The 18,537-nt window shown below is 35.0% G+C and overlaps 1 protein-coding gene and 1 long non-coding RNA gene across 2 annotated transcripts; one reads left to right on the top strand and one right to left on the bottom strand.

Moving 5' to 3' along the window:
* Nucleotides 1–701: 701 nt before the first annotated feature.
* LOC149531641 (uncharacterized) lies at nt 702–2,855 on the bottom strand. The gene is made up of 4 exons (XM_089810822.1): nt 2,632–2,855; nt 2,377–2,443; nt 2,178–2,290; nt 702–1,898 (listed from the first exon to the last, which is right to left on the bottom strand). Exons 1-4 carry the CDS (start codon nt 2,717–2,719, stop codon nt 991–993), a joined length of 1,176 nt encoding a protein of 391 aa, XP_089666948.1. The 5' UTR covers nt 2,720–2,855; the 3' UTR covers nt 702–990.
* Nucleotides 2,856–14,810: 11,955 nt separating this feature from the next.
* On the top strand, nt 14,811–18,172 carry LOC149531640 (uncharacterized). The gene is made up of 5 exons (XR_016359151.1): nt 14,811–15,020; nt 15,154–15,243; nt 15,430–15,511; nt 15,599–15,744; nt 16,051–18,172. It is a non-coding gene; the product is annotated as an uncharacterized LOC149531640 (long non-coding RNA).
* Nucleotides 18,173–18,537: the final 365 nt, after the last annotated feature.

Here is an 18,537-nt window from a genome sequence, read left to right as displayed (position 1 = left end):
ATGACATCTATGAAAAATAAATATAACATTTTGATCTCTTCTTGTTTTCAAATCTAGATATTAAATTCCAACTCCTGAAAAATATTTTCAAATACCAAGGGAAATATCATGGAATACATGCATTTTTAGTGGATAATGAACCTCAAGAATCATCATTTCTCATGTGTCAATGAAAGAGTCCAAACATAAGAACACACTTATTGCCAACTGTATAGCAAAGGTGATACATTTATTATCAGATGACAAGTTTATTTTGATCCTTCTAGTTATCCTACTACTTTCAAAAATATGGTGTGTATGTTCTTCTTAGAGACTGAAAATAATCAAGATATCTATTTATTTTAAAGTATTCTTAAGCCTTACATAAAATTATTAACTGCAACCAACTTCTAAAATAATATAATAAATTTAATAAATCAATGAATATTTTAATCTATAACCTTTAATTTAAGATAAATATTATTTTAAATTTTGTTTAACCTTTCGAAACTTGAATACATTTTACCATAAGCTTTCAAATATGCATTTAATTAACCTGATATAATAACCATGTTCAATAAAAATATTTTTTTGACTAGAAAAACATTTAAGATCATTAAAATTATAATATGTCCTTAAAACCAAACAAAAACTTCTATACATGAATTAAAATAGCACGTGCACATACATAATAAGCCAAGTCACATCATCGCTGGGTTTTTGGAACTGAAAAACAGTATATTCCACATTTCAATCAAAATTTATCCGTTTTATAAACTGAGAGAGAATCAAATATTCGCATCCTCACACAACAGTAAGGAAAAAGAATAATTTACAAACAATGGACTTTTGCCCACAGTAAGCGTATTCTTAGATAGATCGTTTGAACTTACTCGTGACGAGAAAGCCAAGCGGATTGAAATATTTCGACAACCAGAAAGAAAAGATATAATAGAAAATTAATCGAATTTTGCGCTACAGATTTCAAAATCGGTTAGCTGGCTGCGGAAATTACTTTGATCTGCTTCTGTCAACGTTACCTGACTGCTTTTTATCGCGCTTAAATATTAGTGACCCATTTTCGAATATATCGTTAAGGCCACCACTAAGAAACGGAAATATGTCATCACACTGTGGCTGATGTTGTTTTAAAGGAATAAGCCCGAGAGCATCTTCAAGATTAGGAGAATGAGCTTCTTGCAGAAACAGATCCGCTGCTGACTGAAAATCATAAGACGAATCTAGAAAATCGTAATCTTGTTGTCGCTTAAATTGTTTGCAATCATCCTTCAAAACATCCTTGAGATCTGTCGGAACGCCCTGAGAAGATAGTGAAATGAGATCCTGGTTTTCAAATGATTCTCTGAGGGCATTCTGATCAAGGCCACGAGAAGAAGAATATTGCAAATAATGATCTCCGCGTTTCTGCTGGAATTGTAGCGAATCGTTCCTGATACTATTCTGAATGTAATCGGAAGGGAAATAGATCAATTCGGCCTTATCTTCTTCTTGTTGAACTTCCAGTACTGTGTCGTTCCTGAAAAGATCCTCAAATCTATGTACCCGCCGGACTTTTCGACGTGGCGAAAATCGTAGATCATCAGGGCTGGAAATAAGATCAGGATACTTTTGTGGTGATTCTAAGATAATGGCTTTACGCTTGTCAGCTGCTCCGCAAGTATCGACTGGCTTTAAATTGCCCCCGTTGTGAACTTCAAGGGGTAGATCCGAGTCCAAGTCAGATTCCTGAGGCCGAGGATCTTGTGGCTGAAATGGTAGCGAATCAGGGCCGGAAATAACAGGATTGTCTTGAGGAACTGAACCCTCAGCAGGAGCATTACAAGAAACTGGATTTAAATTGCTATTAGAGTGAGATAAATATAAGTCGCCTAGCTCATGAGACCGAGGCGGAGCCGGCTCTGTAAACAGAAAATAATTCAGGGAAACAATTAACAGAATTGTAAATCTATATTAAAGATGAATATTATGAAGACAAATCCCCAAAAGTTAAAAATTGGAACCAAATTTACGAAGGCTAAAATTGAGGTAAACGTTGCCGGATTGTTAATAAAATTTGAACGTTAGGTACAAAGCGAGGAAACCTTTTTATTATGTATTTCGTCCACTTATGGAAATTTCCCTAAATATTTGTGGCAAACTTCAAAAATTATTCCTCTTTCACAAATTATAATCCGTACCTGTAAATTCTCCATGAGTTTGAAAAAGAAAACGGAAAGGAGGTTGCATGTTCGAATCAGCATAGACGCTTCTAGCTCCTTCTCCCTGCTGTTCAATTCTTTGTCCCGCAATGCTTCAAAATATCAAAGATCGGGAAATGAGGTCCAATTTCAAAAATTAATTAAACTATTTAATTATTTTCACTTATCTAGTACTCACAGAAATGGTGAAAGAGACTGCTCTCCAAGAAGATTACAGGAGGCTTCAACTTCCTCGGTATATTTTGCTGGTAAAATCACAGATTGAATCATGAAAGTATTAAATTATGAAAGGAAAACATCTACCCTAAAATAGACTGGAATTTTCATTCTGGTTCAAATGTTTAAAGAAATGACAAATAAAATGAAAATCGATCTGAAATCACTGAACATGAGAATTCCCTAAGAACAGAAAATCAGTCTTAGCTGCACTTACATGATTTATGGTGTCTACTATGTCCTGAAATCTCCGAAACCGTCGTGAACTCTTCACGGCATAAATTACTTTTATGATCCTTCACCATTCCGTGCTCTCGATTCACAACTGTTTAGGTTTTCTTTTAAAAAATTGATATCCGATTGAAGAATAAATTGCGTGAACGCAAAATATATATTGGCCGGGGACGCTGCGCTTGCCTCTAAATTTAGTGTATTCTGTGTGTTAAGTCATGGAAAAGATTTTTAATATTTATAAAATTATTGGTTTCTGTGCATGTTTAAAAAAAAAGTTTCTGAACTTCCCATACTGTAATTAATAGGTATAATATTTATTCATTACTTTAAATATTAGAATTAATAATTCAAATCCAAGACTCAATATGTAGTAACTATTATAAACTATCATATTAGTTGAAAGAATGTAAGCTTCTGTTCAAAAGAAATAATGTGCTCTATATTGTTGAAGTTATAGAGGAACCTTATCTTGTGTAAGTACTTGCCTATAATTAACTATAGTTAAGTATACATTTAAAATATATTAATGTTATAATTGCTATAAATTTAATAATTATAATACTAGTAATGATTTTTTTAATTAAAATATTATAATTTAAAATTATCTTGATAAATTAATTATAATGAGAATTAAAGATTTAATAATATTTTAATTAATTATACATTTATATATATATTTTGAAATACTTTTTAATAATAATTGAGGAATGAAATACTATCATTTTATTATAATTATTGCATCAATTATTATTATAAGAACAACTTGCCTTTAGTAGTGTAAGTAATTATAATTATAATTTTATATGTATATTTATAATTTATTAAATATTTAATTTTATTATTATTATAATATTTTATAAAAATATAATATTTTTTTTTTTTTTTAATAATTGAAAAAATGTATTGCATGTTAATTTTTGTTAGAATTATAACAATGTCATCATCATAGATCTGTTGGTAAACAAATTGTTCTTCTTTTAATTCTTCTCTAAATTTGCCCAATTTGCTATAAAGAACAATTGTATGCAACAGTTGGGAAACTGTTTCTAAGAATATCTAGTTTCCCTCTGAATTAAGGTACAACTCCCTATAGGGAAAATCTTCAGTGAATTATGTTTCAAATCTAATCCCTACTAGAAATAAGTTCTTAACCGGAGAATAGTCGAGGAAAATTGAGTTCCACCTAGACAAGTGAAATCTCAGGCAGGATTTAGATGCAAAATGCTATGCTGTGATCTTCACACTCTTATGAACTTCTCAACAAAGCAATTATGAAAGATGCAAGTATTGAAATGCAATGCAAGCTTAACTATGCAGATGAAACAACAAATAGAGACTTGTTGTGTTTGAACCCTCACAATCTTATGACTCCTGACGCACAACAGAATACCACAATGACTAAGAAGAAATAGGATGGAATGCATACAAACGAAACACTTAATGAAAATATTTCCCACAACTAGTTTCAACACTCTGATTGATTTACCAGTTCCATTAAAATGAAATAACAAAATGAAACTCTGTTCACTTAATTACTTCAACTTAACATTTAAGGAAATATAACATACAGAAGAAGAAAGCAGACAGTAAAGAAATGGCACAAAACTCAGTTGTCTTTGCAACAAGATTCACACCAAAAAATTTGCTGACCCTTCATTAATCATTTAGCCTTATACATATAGAGATGAGAGATGACCGTTACAATAGGAATACCAATCGGTTCATCTCCTCAGAAGACAAATGACAAGATGTCAATTTGTCATTTACAAAATTTACAAAATAAAACAAAAGAAAATGAAAAAGAGACATTATTTTGACTTCTTCCCCTTTTCCATTTTCGCTCTATATGCCCTGGCAGCAACTATAATAGGAATTAGCTCATCATTGTTAGACACGTGTACATTTGTGAATCTTAAGAGCCATTTTGAATGCTCTCAAGCTAATTCCTTTATAGAATTCATCTGACTTTTTAATTCTTCAGCTACCACATGTATGCATCCACTCAATGTCTGTAAATCTGTTATTTTGTTTTGACTATTAGGAGCGATGCTTGACAGGTTACTCAGATATACAGAGAAGTTGTTTTTCATCACTTCTATTCCAATCAAAGCCTTTCCTTGACCACAAGTCTGTGGTTCAGAATGCAGTCCTTTCATCAACTCAAAAGGTCTGTCCTGAAAAGCTCTGTCCTGAGTCTTCTTTACTTTATCTTTTGTTTCCTTAAGCCCCTTTTCTGCTTCTTGAATCATCTCCTATTTGAATTGCATGCCTTGAAGCCATTCAAACAGGGGTTCATTACCTTTCTTCAGAATCTTCACTTCAACTGCTTCTTTTGCCTTCATCTGAATAATCATCTTCAGAAGGGAAACACACTCTTCACATCTTCCTCTCTCTGTGGCCAGAGTATGTTGATTAGATGTGTGGTTATCTTTCTTAGTTTCTAGTTGAATGATAACATTTCCAAACTGATCAATCAACATAACTCCATCCAAATTGAGCTTGTCAATCCATTCCTTCTTGATCTGACCGAAATGTCGGTCCTTTTGCAACTGGGAGATGAAGGCTTTTACTTCCTCTATTGTGGTATTTTTAGCAGCAGGTACACCAATAATAGTTGCCAATGGGACAACTAACTGCCTAATGAACCTCTTAAGCTCTTCTATCTCAGACTTCATTCTGATCTTTGACAACTTGAGATCCTCCAATTGATTTTCTATGATCTCATTACCCGATCTCCATAGGCCCACCTTTGTATCGTGCCTGGCTTCTCCAAGATCAATAGAATGCAGAGTAAAATCTCTAGGAGTCGGGTCTTCGATTTGCCCTGCCTTATTGGGTTTGGCAATCTCCATGGTCAGATGTCTTGTTTCTGAATCTTGTCCCAGAATTGACAAAGTTTTCTGCATGTTGATCTTCACCATGGCAGAACCAAAACGAACTGCCTAAGACACAATGTCCTTTGCAAGAACATGTTCATCTTTTCTTTTTCTTTTTCTTTCCAGTGAGTCTTCAAGCCAGGACTCTGTTCCAATTACCTTAGAAGCTGCTCCTAATGATTCGATGTTGAACATCTTCTTCTTCATTGGAGTCTTCGCCATTGTTTCTGCGGAGAAAGAATTCTTTGAATCTCTAGAAAGAAGTCTAGATGAGGTTGGAGCTTTTTCCTCCTCTTGTGTTCCTCCTTCAGCCTTGTCCAATTCAGTGGATTCACTGCTACTAGAGTCTCCATCTCCAATCTCTACGACCTAAATTGGAGAACTAGGTGGCTGCAAAATGGGAGCCTTCTCAGGTAGAATAGGACTATGATGAGGAGATGGAAGTGGTGTAGTATGAGGAGAAGGGACAGGTGTATTCTATGGAGATGGAGATGAGGAAACGTGAGGAATGAAGATTGGAGGAGCACCACTATCTTTTTCCTTATCAGTCTCTTTTTCTTCAGCAGTAGACTGGGTCCCAATAACTGGCAGAGAGCCACCTTGACATGTCGGAGATATGGGAATGTTCTTCTCAGGTGGTTGATCTCCTCCTCCTGTAGGCATAGCTGGTCCTTGAGTGGCTGATATTAATACATTGGGTGTGGCACTATGAGAAGAAGTGGGAGTGGAAGAAGCTGGAGATTGTTGAGAAGCTTTTCCCTTACTTCGGCCCTTCTTGGCTATCCACTCTACCCATTTTCTTGTTCTTTTGATGATCCTTGCCACCATAATATCGAGATCTTCATCTATATTAGTGTAGGGTTGTGAACTGACTCGGGTATTTCTCAACCTTGTTAAATATGTATTGCTGTACATATTCTGGCCATCATCCTCTAGCCCTTCTACATCCAAATTGATACCATAAGTTTTTACTTGATCCATCGTGAATCTAGCAAAGGCACGATCTCTACTCTCCAGCTCATCTTTACAATTTGCCTAGTAGTCTTCTATGGTGGTGATATGTTTGATCGTGCTTCCAATCTGAAGCACATCTCGAGCATACCCATTAGGGTCAAACATGGGTCTCAAAACTTCATACTCTTGTAATTTGAACTTTCCTTCAAACGCTTTCACCATGTTCTTAGCATCTAACTTGGATTTGCAACTGTAAGCTCTAACCTTTATAGGGAATTCATATCCCTTCTTTTGCAGTCCAGCACTCAACGCATTCACCTAGAGAGCCTATCTCACAATCTCCATCAACACGATCATGTCATCCGAATATCTGGGCATCTTCAAGGGAAACCCATCGAATGCTACAAGACGCAAATAGGAGAAGGATGAGAATTGTATAAAGAAGCAACCAAACTGACTGATTACCGCCATTGCTTCTAGGCTAAATCTCCGCTCCGGACACCCTAGGAGTTCCCTGCAAATTCTCATAGTGAATGCATCATTAACTCTGATAAAATTTGCATAGCTGTTTTGTAGCTGCAACCACGGATAAAATTCATAACTTTTAACATTTTCTGGTGCATCCTCAATTCTAGGGAGGCCTGGCCAAAACTGTAAGGAAGCCAGCATATATATCAAGAAGGAAGACATATAAAATGAATTATAAAACTTGGCTGCACTGAGAGCCCTAGATAATTGCTCACTGACCTCAAATGCCCAGTCAATATACTGCAAATCTAAGCAAATAATTTGCACCAAGAAAAAATATTGCTCTACAAAATTAAAGGCATTTACCTCACCTTTGAGTCAATGCAAAAGAACCATAATATCCACAATCTCTGGCTTGAGATCAGTGCCAAAAACTATTTTAGGGACCTTACTCTTGACTCCCCTTGGTTTCTGGAACCAAGACTTCATGATTTCTTTCCTCCATACCATCTTTTTCAAAGAGAATTCTGATATGGCTCCTCCAACTGTCAGTATGGAGAACTCCTCACGTTTTGGGATTCGCAGATAGTTCACCATTGCTTGCCTATCAACTGAAATCAATACACTCTGATCAGGCAACAAAATCTGTTTAGTGTCTGGATTGTAATGATTGATACATTCTATAATCAACTCTTGAGCTTGAACTACCACAGGAAATCTAGCTGCCTCCACCAGTCCACTCTCGCAGAGCTTCTCAGTAATAGGATGAATTGGTTCAGTCCTTATCCTTCTCTGAAAATCTAGAATATCATAAAATCGGAGTGAAGTATCTGTGATGTTCTGCCATGTTGATCAGACTCCACCCAAATCATCAAATCCAGAGAAACGAGCCATTTAATCAAACAGATGTAGACTATGAAACTTGAAAATGTAAATGATTGTGAGACATAGCTTTGCAAGTACTGTATTAGCAATGTTCAATTCAACAGCATAACGATTCAAAGCAAGAAAATGGTAATTTGAAAATTGGTTATACTGTTCTTTATATAGAAACCTCAATTTACCCGTTAGGTTTTCAGGATCCATGCCACACAAGTGAAATAAATGATCAATCTGTTAGATTGATGGTTATAACGGGTTCCTCCATGTCTTTTCACTTTTCTGTTGGCTTAAGGGTAACTTCCTTTATTACTGACTTACTTTCTTGTTTTAACCCTGTTTCGAAAAAACCAAAACGGAGTACTCCCTAGGGAGAAATTCACTTAGCTAAATTTCACTTGAAACAATCTTATAATTCTGTACTTTGTGATCATGCTCGCAGTTATGATTTTCAGTCAGATGCAGAAAATAGATTTCAAGGGTAGAAAACCCGCCGAGGAGAAATCAATTTCCATTTCTTCGCTTTACCTTCACTTTAAGTTTCTGGAAAACCAAGACGGAGTACTCTGTTGGTGGAAACCCGCTTAGCTCGATACTGCATTTAGACTCCTTTTCAGATGTGACTATTCACTTTCCTTGTATCCTTTAGGCTTCTTGTGATTAATTTGTTACATAACCAAGCCTGCAAGATTAATTTTCTAGACAATGTGGAAAATCGCCTCTAAAGGTAGAAACTCCGCAAAGGAGAAGGCAATTTCCAATTTTCCGTGAAGCCTCCGTTTAGTCTTTTCTGTCTTAACTATTTCTCTTTAAGCCTTCAGAAAATAAAAAAAGTACTTCACCAACAGAAGTGGGGCCCACTGACTTCCTTTACTTTCTTTAGTTATGCCTGTTCAAAAAATTGACTTCTTGGTGCGAAAGCTTGTAAAAGGAGAAGCTCTTTTTCAGTTTTCTGCAAATATTCCTTTTACTCATCTCAATAGGTTTTAAATCATTCACGTCATTGAAACATCCCGAACTTTAGATGATCTTAAGCAAAACATAACTCTTCTTTCTGAATTCATCCTGTAGACTACATTTACATTTCTAGCGGAGTTTCACCTTCCAACTACGAAAGTCTGTAGGAGGAGAAGTCAATTCTGAGTTTTCCGCCAATGCCTTTTCTGATCACTTTGGCAATTTCTGAATGGTTTCCGTGCTAGAATATGATGATAATCAACTGACTTGTCTATAACTTCACTCACCTTTCTATTTTGAAATCTACAAATCGTATTTAAAACTCATTGCGGAATTTTACTTTCAAGGTGCGAAAGTCCACAAAAGGAGAAGGCAAAATTGAAATTTCCGCCCCTTCATCTTTCTTCATATTTAGTCTGAATGATCTACAACTAAATTTATCTGAGGTAGTATCCTTTGAGAATCTCCATCGAGTAAGGATCTAGACTACCCAAATGAACTATGACCATGAGGAAAACCCACCCGGCTATACAATGTGGGAGAAGGGGGAAGGATGGAAACCTGATGGAGAAAATCATCACCTTACAGAGGGAAGACTTATTGACTTGACAGGACCAAATATGACGGAACTTCTACTTTTCCAAATTACTATGGGATTAAAAGTGGGGTAACAATTGCATAGCAATAAATTCATAATATCTAGAAATAGATAACATAGTGATAATATGACCATGATACCTAATACTACTAGTGAAGAATTGTACAAAAAATTAGGGAGTCCTCAACAAATAATGGGGAGAACAATGGAGTATGGGGTGAGAAAAGATTTTATAAAAAATAATATCTCACAAATCGATATATAAGACTCAAATTCATTCACCCAATCAATATATAGAAAAATAGTATATACAAAATATAAAGTTAAAAAATTTGCATGTAATTTAAAGAAATATAATGTTTATATAAATGTATTAAATCAAATTAATTTTAATTGTACACTCACTATAAAAAAATTGTAATGCATGTTACATAGTTAATTTTTGTTAGACATTTCAGAGGATAAAAAAATCATTATTATAAAAATATATATGTTTCAACTTAAGTTCAAAGAAGTAAAAACATTAAAGAAGTACATCACAGTAAATTTATAATATCTATAAGTAGATTTTAATTGCACTCCATTTTAATAACTAGTTAACATAAGCAACTTTAAAAATGATACAACAGTACCTAACCTACTAATAATAAAATTATAAATAAACAGAGTTATAATAATATAATTAATATAATTAATTTGAAACAATATAAACTAAACTTCTAATTTAAATAGTCATCAATTGAAAATGGAAGTAAAACAAATTTTAAAATCTTTAAAAAAAAAAAATCGTATCATATAATATTCCTTTAAAATTGCCTATAAAATTGGACATACATAGTGCTTCATAAAATTCTATGTAATTAAAATTAATTATTTTAATTCATAAATTGAAAATCATGCATCTCTACTATATAATATATTTCTTTCCTTGTATAATAAAATAATAACAAAATAAACAAAAAATGTCATATAATAAATTTAATTTTTATTTAATTAATTTATTATAGTATATAGAATATTTAAATCAATAAAAATTATTATTAATTCATTGCAATTTGTTACTTTCCACTAGCCTCTTCACCCTACACCATTCACAATACCGAGGACGATAAGCCATTTACTGATTTGATTGAGTGCATTTCCAGATTTAGTGCATTGGCTGACATCATTCTCTCAGGTGACTTCAATGCACGGACTAGCGAACAATAGGCCCCTATACATGACTGAGGCACATATAGGACCTATATTACAAAACTTGATCATGTCATTTTGGGACTCCAATGTATTTTCAAGGATCGCAATGGACCTTTATCTATCTATGATTGTCAACTCCTCCAACTGTGTGAGCCTTCTAGCATAGTTATTCTGAATGAGCTTGTTTATTTTCCTAGATCTGAGCTTTTTACCTATTGGCCAAACTATAGGGGTGCCAACATGGTTGACAACGTTACCACTAGTGCTTCTTTCACCTCTTCCATCTCCAGCTTCAACATCACCTATCTGTTGCTTGCCAACCATGCTCTTTTGTGCCTTATGCTTTGCTTCTCCCCCCCCCTCCCCTCTAAATGTCCCACCTTCCCTATATGGAAAAGGCTGCTCTAAATCTTTACCCACACCCCCACACATTGACTACTTTGAATCGCACCCCTAGCCATTTCCACTTTTGCTGTGCCAAGTGTGACAGGGACCTCTTCATTTTCCAGTTGTGTCAACTCCTCTTTCCTATGTGTTTCTCTGAGTGTAACCATGCTTCCTCCATGCTTGATCTCTTGACCACAACCATCTAGGATTCAACATTCCTCTCCATCCCCCACATCCCTATCCTTAGATCTAAGTGCTAGAACATGTGTCCTATGAATTATCGGTTTATGTTGACTATAAAGCCTTTTGTCGCTGCTAACTTTAACCTTTGAGACCTCCCCTTTAGCTATTGCTAATTTTTGACATTCCTATTGCTAGTTTCTTCATGCAAAGAAATCTGCTTACATTTCTTCACAATGCAGATCCTTATACAATACACTTAGACAAGACCCGAAGCTCTCTTGGCGCACCTTGTTCCCAAAGTATCCACCCCCACCTTCTTCCATCGGCCTATGCTCCCTCATCTCTCACACCACCACCCTTTACAACGTCCCAGTTCAATAGCCTCTCCATCTCATCTCACCCCCTCACTATCATATCTTTACCACTTCCATCATCTATGAGGTTGTCAGAACTATGAGATGTAGTAGAGTTGCTGATGAATATGGCTTCCAAGTGGAACCACTCAAGCTAGGTAGCCTAATGATTGGATCCTATCTCACCAGACTCTTTGATAAAGTAGTTTGTATCAGATTTTTGGAGGCTTGGTACAGGCACACAATCCATTTGATTCATAAGATGAGGTTGATTTGTGACCCTAGCAATTATAGGACCATCATGATTGGGCATACCTTTTCCAAACTTAATGCCACAACACTGAATACTATTCTTTTAGGGGAACTGAAATGGATGAGTTGCAGGGATAGATGTCAAGCTAGTTTCAGAATAGATTATCAGACTATGGATCATATCTTTACCTTATGAGTAGTCATTGAGGAGGCTCACCATTGCTATGTGAAAGTCTATTATTATTTTTTGGACTTTCATAAGGCATTTGGTTCCATATCTACAGTGGCCCTTTTTTAGAGGCTTGGAGACATTGGGATGTCAAAGATTCTTTTAATAGCCATTGTGAGACTCTATGGGTAGGTCAAGGGAAGATTAAGGACTCCAACGAGGCTCTCTACTTCTATTCAGAGAACTATTGGACTGAAACAAGGATGTCCTCTCTACCCCACTCTTTTTGGCATCTACATTGATGAGCTTGAGGGATTTTTTAGAGACTCGTCCCTTCCAAGTGATGGTTGTTTCTTACATCAGGTTTTACTCTACATCCTTCTTTTTGTGGATGATGTGATTCTTCTTGCCTCCTCACCCGAGAGCCTCCAAAGAACTCTTGAAAACTTAGCCTCCTTTTGTGACTTTAGATATCTTGTGGTTAACTTGGGGAAGACTCGGGTCATGGTCTTTAATTGCTTGAAGACCTCACACTTACATTTCTACTTCCAAGGTTAGGAGATTGAGATTGCCTCCTTGTATACTTACCTCAAGGTCAAGTTTTCCCATCCTCATTTTATTTTGAGATCTTCCATTTAGCCCAGGATCAATAAAGGGATTGGTTCCCTTGCCATAATTAAGAGACAATGCTTTAGACACCATTTCTAGGCTACCTCATCCAAGCTATCCCTCTTGGACTCTCTGGTTAGACCTACTATTCTATATGGTTTGGTTGTTTGGGGACCATCATTTCTTGATTTGGATTGGGCCTCCATTGAGCATATTCAATCTCTCTTCCTTTGGTAGATTATTGGGTGTCATCACTCCATCTCCCTTGGTATCATTCTGGTTGAGTTAGGAGCTCATTCCTTTAGTTTGGGGGCTATTTTTAACCTGATGTGGTTTATCCACCATCTTCATTTCTTTGTATACTCCACTAATGGATGAGATAAATACTCTTACCTTGCATACTGCTCTTCAATTATGCTTGCCAAATTTGACACCTCTTTGAGAACCCACTACTAGTATGCCTAGACCACATCCCTTCTGAGCTCCATCATGATAGACATTGATCGCTTGCCCCCCTTTCAGTTCTCATTAGATGCTCCTTGTCATCTTCTTCCTTCTAGAAAAGAGTTCAACAAGCATGTCATACTTGACATCTACTAATAGTATCTTGTTATGACTTGGACTAACCCACCTGGGGGGTTAAGTCTGAGGATGGATTTCTATGCTAAGGACTTTTTGGACATGCAAGGTTGGATTTTTTCTTGACCTGGATATTTATCTCAAATTTGGTATCATGCTTTTCGGTTTAGGTTAGGATCTTTTAGGTTTGGTTGCTACTATCTATGGGCCTAGACAGACCACCACATTGATAGAAAGGAATGTATTTGCAGGAAGTGCACATTGATTTAGACTAAGACTGAGTTACACTTCATTTTTCATTACCCTATTTATTACGAGATTAGAGGGAGATTTTATTGTTTATTTAGAGAGTGTATCTCATTGACCTCCTTCTTCAGCTACACAAATTAGAGATGTTTGGCACTTTATCTCTGGGAGGTGATGCAACTTTGTGACCACACCCTACAGCTTCTATTTCCCTAAAGCAAGATGTAAAGAAGCTCATTAAGAACTTATTCTCACCCTTGCCCTCTAGGCATGGTGTGAAGCGGCCCCCAGATACCTCCACCACTATTCACTCTAGATTCATGAGACCCCATAGGGCTTATCTCCATCTTCATCTTCATCTTCATCAACATCAGTCCACCAATAGATCTCAAAGATGACTACATGCTCTCCCTGACCTGGGTCTATATCCTTTACTGTTGAACTTCTTCCAACCTAGAAAGAACCCATAGTCTACATGTTGTACCTATTATTCTTTTCTCTTTTGTTTGCTTTTTTGACCACTGTTTGGTCGTTTGCTACTTCTTTGCTTCTTGTTCTGTAAGTTTTCAGTCCTATAGACCCTTGTTGGTCTCTCGTTGCACATTAATAAATTTATCTTATCTTATCTATATTGTATTTTTATAACAATAATAGATATAATAGTATTTCTTAAAAGATTGCATAGTATAAGTATATAAAATATTTTTAATGGAACCAAAAACTAATTGTAAAATATAATATTAAAAATACAATATTAATTTTAAATTATTCTTTTTGAAGTGTCCAAATTAAAATATTATTAAAAATATAACACCTAAAATTATCGTGTTTAAATGTGGCCTGACTAATAAATTTTTATTACCAACCATAAAAATCTAATAAATAAAAAATGCTTATATTAGTCTTGTTTTTCAAAATTAAATTACTATTAAATTAATTACTTTATGTTAATATATTATTTTTAGTATATGTAAAATATATTAATATTCACAAATAAAATAGATAATAAAGTTAAATATAGCAATTAAAAAAAAAACTTTGAAATTTAAATCAAACGAATAAATTTTAGGGTAATTTCAAAAGTAAATTTTTTAATTCAATTGGACTGGGGAGACTAAACATGCATGGTTTTTTTAATGAAGAATCACGGAAAAAATATCATTGTTTTGAAATCTATACATATATATATATATATATATATATATAATTTTGTTAAATATGATTTTTCTACGTATAAAATTAAAAATTAACTCTAAAATAGCTAAATTAAACTTTCAAATAAAAAGTATAAAAAAAACTTTGATAATAAATTTGTAAGAAAAACCTATAAAAAGAATGCGAGTAGTTCAAATTTAGAAAAACAATTTGATTAAAATTACTACTTCGAGTATGAAACAATCTTAAAATAGAATCAAATAAACTACCTTATAAGTAGAAGTTGAAAAGTCAATCGACATTAAAAGAAATCCTATAAAGAGGGAAAATCGGAGAGAGCAAACTGAGAGGCCCAAATTGAAAGAGTAGCATTGCCATAAAATATTTCCTGAATAATTTATTTTGGTCAAGAATATTTATCATTCAGCAGAATGGAATTCAAATGCTGTTTTTGCCCTGGAATCTTCACCACGCTTCAGGGTTTTGCAGAACATTTTAGGATACACAGATCAGGTAAGTGTAGCCAAACTGGATTTCCTGTTTGTTTAGTCTGCAATGCAAATATTTTCTCAAGAATCAATGGAAAAGCATGTATAAAACTGTGCAATTTATGTCCAGTAATCTTGAATAATTTCGTTTATCTCAGGCAATATGATGGAATTCAATTGTAGGTATTGCCCTGCAGTCTTTCCGACTCCTCAAGCCCTTGAATTTCATGCTAACTGCCACAGATCAGGTAAGTGCAGTCAAAATATATTTTGTTAATTTTTTTAAGCGTAATACAAATAATTTCTGAATTCATTTTCGGAGTTGTCAATACTCTTCCTACAAATATTTGGAGGGATACATTAAAGAGTTGTTAAATTCAATTACAATTTATTTAGGGTTTCATTTTTCTTTATATTAACTTTGATTTTGACAGGAAGCATTCAAGAGACATTTAACCCCACCTTTAATCTTCAATCAAGGCTAATTTTTTAACCTTCTCCGAGAACACAGAACCGGTATGCTCCGCTATTATAATATTTACTAGTGCGTGTAATTTTTTATCTTTCATGCAAACTTATTTCTTCTTTTCTCATATTTCCTAGAATTTCGTGACCTCAATTTGAAAGGCCGGCGGGACGGGGACGGGGACGGGGACGAGGACGAGGACGAGGCTATTCAGTTTCGAACCTGCAACCTCCTCCTCCGCAGTCTCATGGAGAAAGGCCAGGGCCTTCAACTGCATTTACAGGTGCAAAATATAGTTTTGATAACGCGCTAATTTCCTACAAACTAATTTCGGACTTCGTAGGAAATATATCTGCTCGATATTATATTTATATCGATTTTGAAGTAGTTGCTCAGATTTTCTCACAATCTGGAGCATTATTACATTTGTTTTTTCAGCAGTTCCTCAAAATTTTGTTGCAATCCAGGATATTTTTTAACCCCTTTTATTTATCTCTTTGATTTCGAGTATCTGAAAATACAAATAAACAAGAAGTTTTTAAGATTTGTTTAGGTATAACTAAGTACATATTTTCTTCTTTCTTAATAGTTCCTCCTACGGGACTGGCTTCGCCTCAGCCTCAGCCACAACGATCCGACATGACAAGCTTAGGTTCACAATTTGTTCGCAGAGCACCGAATTCTTATGCTGCTGTTCCCCGTGGGGAAACTCTAAATTTTCAGCAACAATTGGGTCAATATGTTTTCACTCATGATCCATGGTAATGTCAACGACTTTTAGATCATCATATGCAGCATTTCCTTCCTATTGCTTCTCAGGATAATTTGAAGGGCGTTTCAGAACACAATTTGGGGAATTCTTCTCCGAGTCTTCACGATACTTTCGGGGGGGTTTCACAACAAAATTTGAATGATTTGAATCTTGTTTCACGACACAATTTAGTGAAATCTTCTTCCGACAGTCATGATCAACATAATTTCAAAGATACTTCAAAAAATAACTTTGTGAGTTCTACTTCTAGCAGTCACCAGGTTAATTTCAAGCATGCTTCACAACATAATTTGTTGAATTCTTCGTCCAGCAGTCACGATCAGCATAATTTGAAAGATACTTCACAAAATAACTTTGTGAGTCCTACTTCTAGCAGTCATCAGGTTAATTTCAAGGATACTTCACAACATAATTTGTTGAATTCTTCCGCCAGCAGTCTTCCCAATGTTCTTGGGAGTGGTCAACAAATGGATAAGAATTCCGAATCTACTCCAAATTTTGACGATGTGCCAGAAGTGGATCTTAACCACCTAGCTGACGATCTTCTAAAGGTAGATTGGTCGATATGGTGTATGCTGATGAACAGAATTTACCTCCTAACAATGACTCCAGGAGTGATTCGTCACAATTTCAACAATCGGATCAGTCTTTGCCTCTCCCGCCTCCTGATAAAGCTTCATAATATTTCACAGCAATTTCAACATCAAGGAAACTAAAATTTGCCAAATTCCAGTCGTACTCTGCAGAATGATTTCCAGCAAGGTCAACCAAAGCAAGATCACTATTTTCCGCATCTTCGATAAACTCTTCGATGTGATTGAGAAAAACATCAAGAACAACAGTTTGCAGTAATCTTCTCCACCGAATCTCGTTTGTTTGCCTTATTCGCCTCCTTTTAGCCTTTCAAATGTTCTCAGCAGCGGGTCGCAGTGTTATTCTAAGTTATAAAAGGAATCTGCAGTAGGAGTGAACAACCGTTAAAGGTATTCAATTCGATGTCAAAGACCATCCGTTGCAGTTATTTCTCCCTTCTATCTTTTGTGTTATTTGCTGTTTTGTTTTCAAATTTACACCGAATTAAGGAAGCCCTCATGAGTTATGTGATATGACCATTTCAGAATCTAATAAAAATCAAAGTGATGTCTATCCTAAAAGGACTGCTATTAAAAATAGAGGAGAACAAGAAAATCTTCCAGGCTTGAGAAAGTCTACTAGAGAAAGGAAAATACCAGCTAAATTCTCTGATTATGAATTATTGTACGCTGAAGAAGCAGAGCCTTCAATTCTAGTTTCAGAATTTTCAGAACCATCTACATTCAAAGCAGCTCTCAATGATGTCAATCGTGATAAATGGCAAACAACGATGCATGAAGAAATGGATTCTTTACTCAAGAATCGAACCTGGGATTTGGTCTCTCTTCCACCTAATCGAAGACCACTTAGGAACAAGTGGATATATCGTGTGAAAGATGAAGTGGAAGGCAATAAACGCTTCAAAGCCAGATTGGTGGTAAAGGGATTTGATAAAAAACAAGGGATAGATTTCAATGAAATCTTCTCACCAGTTGTCAAAATGACAACTATCCGAACTGTTCTGGGATTAGTAGTAGCATGGGATCTTGAATTAGAACAACTTGATGTGAAAACCGCTTTCCTACATGGTGATGTAGAAGAAGAACTGTACATGGAGCAGCCACGAGGGTTCGTAAAGAAGGGACATGAACACCACATAATTAATCACCTGTGGGCAGGGGAGTGCGTTGCATCGCCCAACATTTCTCCCTTCTATCTTTTGTGTTATTTGCTATTTTGTTTTCAAATTTACACTGAATTTTGCCTACCCCATGTGGCAATTCCCTTTCCTTTTTAATAAGGAACAAAAACTGAATGCTGGCATATTTTTAATTTTATACAATTTGACTCCTAGTAATTTGATTACTGTGATGACCATGTGGCACTTGAAATATAGGTTGACTGCACAACAAGGCCATGTGCAACAAGGCCACTGCGTAGGGTAGTTTTTAATTCGCAGAATCATGGCGATTCTAGTAAGTTATGCATAATGGAATTTATATAGGTCTTTGAATTAATCATAAATATATAATTTATTTTTTCATAATTTTTGTGTTATTTTTTCATACTTATCAATATATATTTAAGTTAGTTTAGTTAAAACAAAATAAAATTATTTTTATTTTTTTGTTGTATTTTTAAGAAATTAACTTTGTTTAAAGGTGTTTGTATAAATAGAAATGATCAAAAATAAAATTGTATTTCTTAGAATAGGTTTTTCAAAAGTACTAT

Source organism: Cupressus sempervirens, chromosome 11 (genome assembly GCF_028749045.1).
Source record: "Cupressus sempervirens isolate cs-2001-9-10 chromosome 11, ASM2874904v1, whole genome shotgun sequence".
NCBI lineage: Eukaryota > Viridiplantae > Streptophyta > Pinopsida > Cupressales > Cupressaceae > Cupressus > Cupressus sempervirens.
Note: the sequence above shows the minus strand (reverse complement) of the source record. Positions and strands in the feature narration are given on the sequence as shown.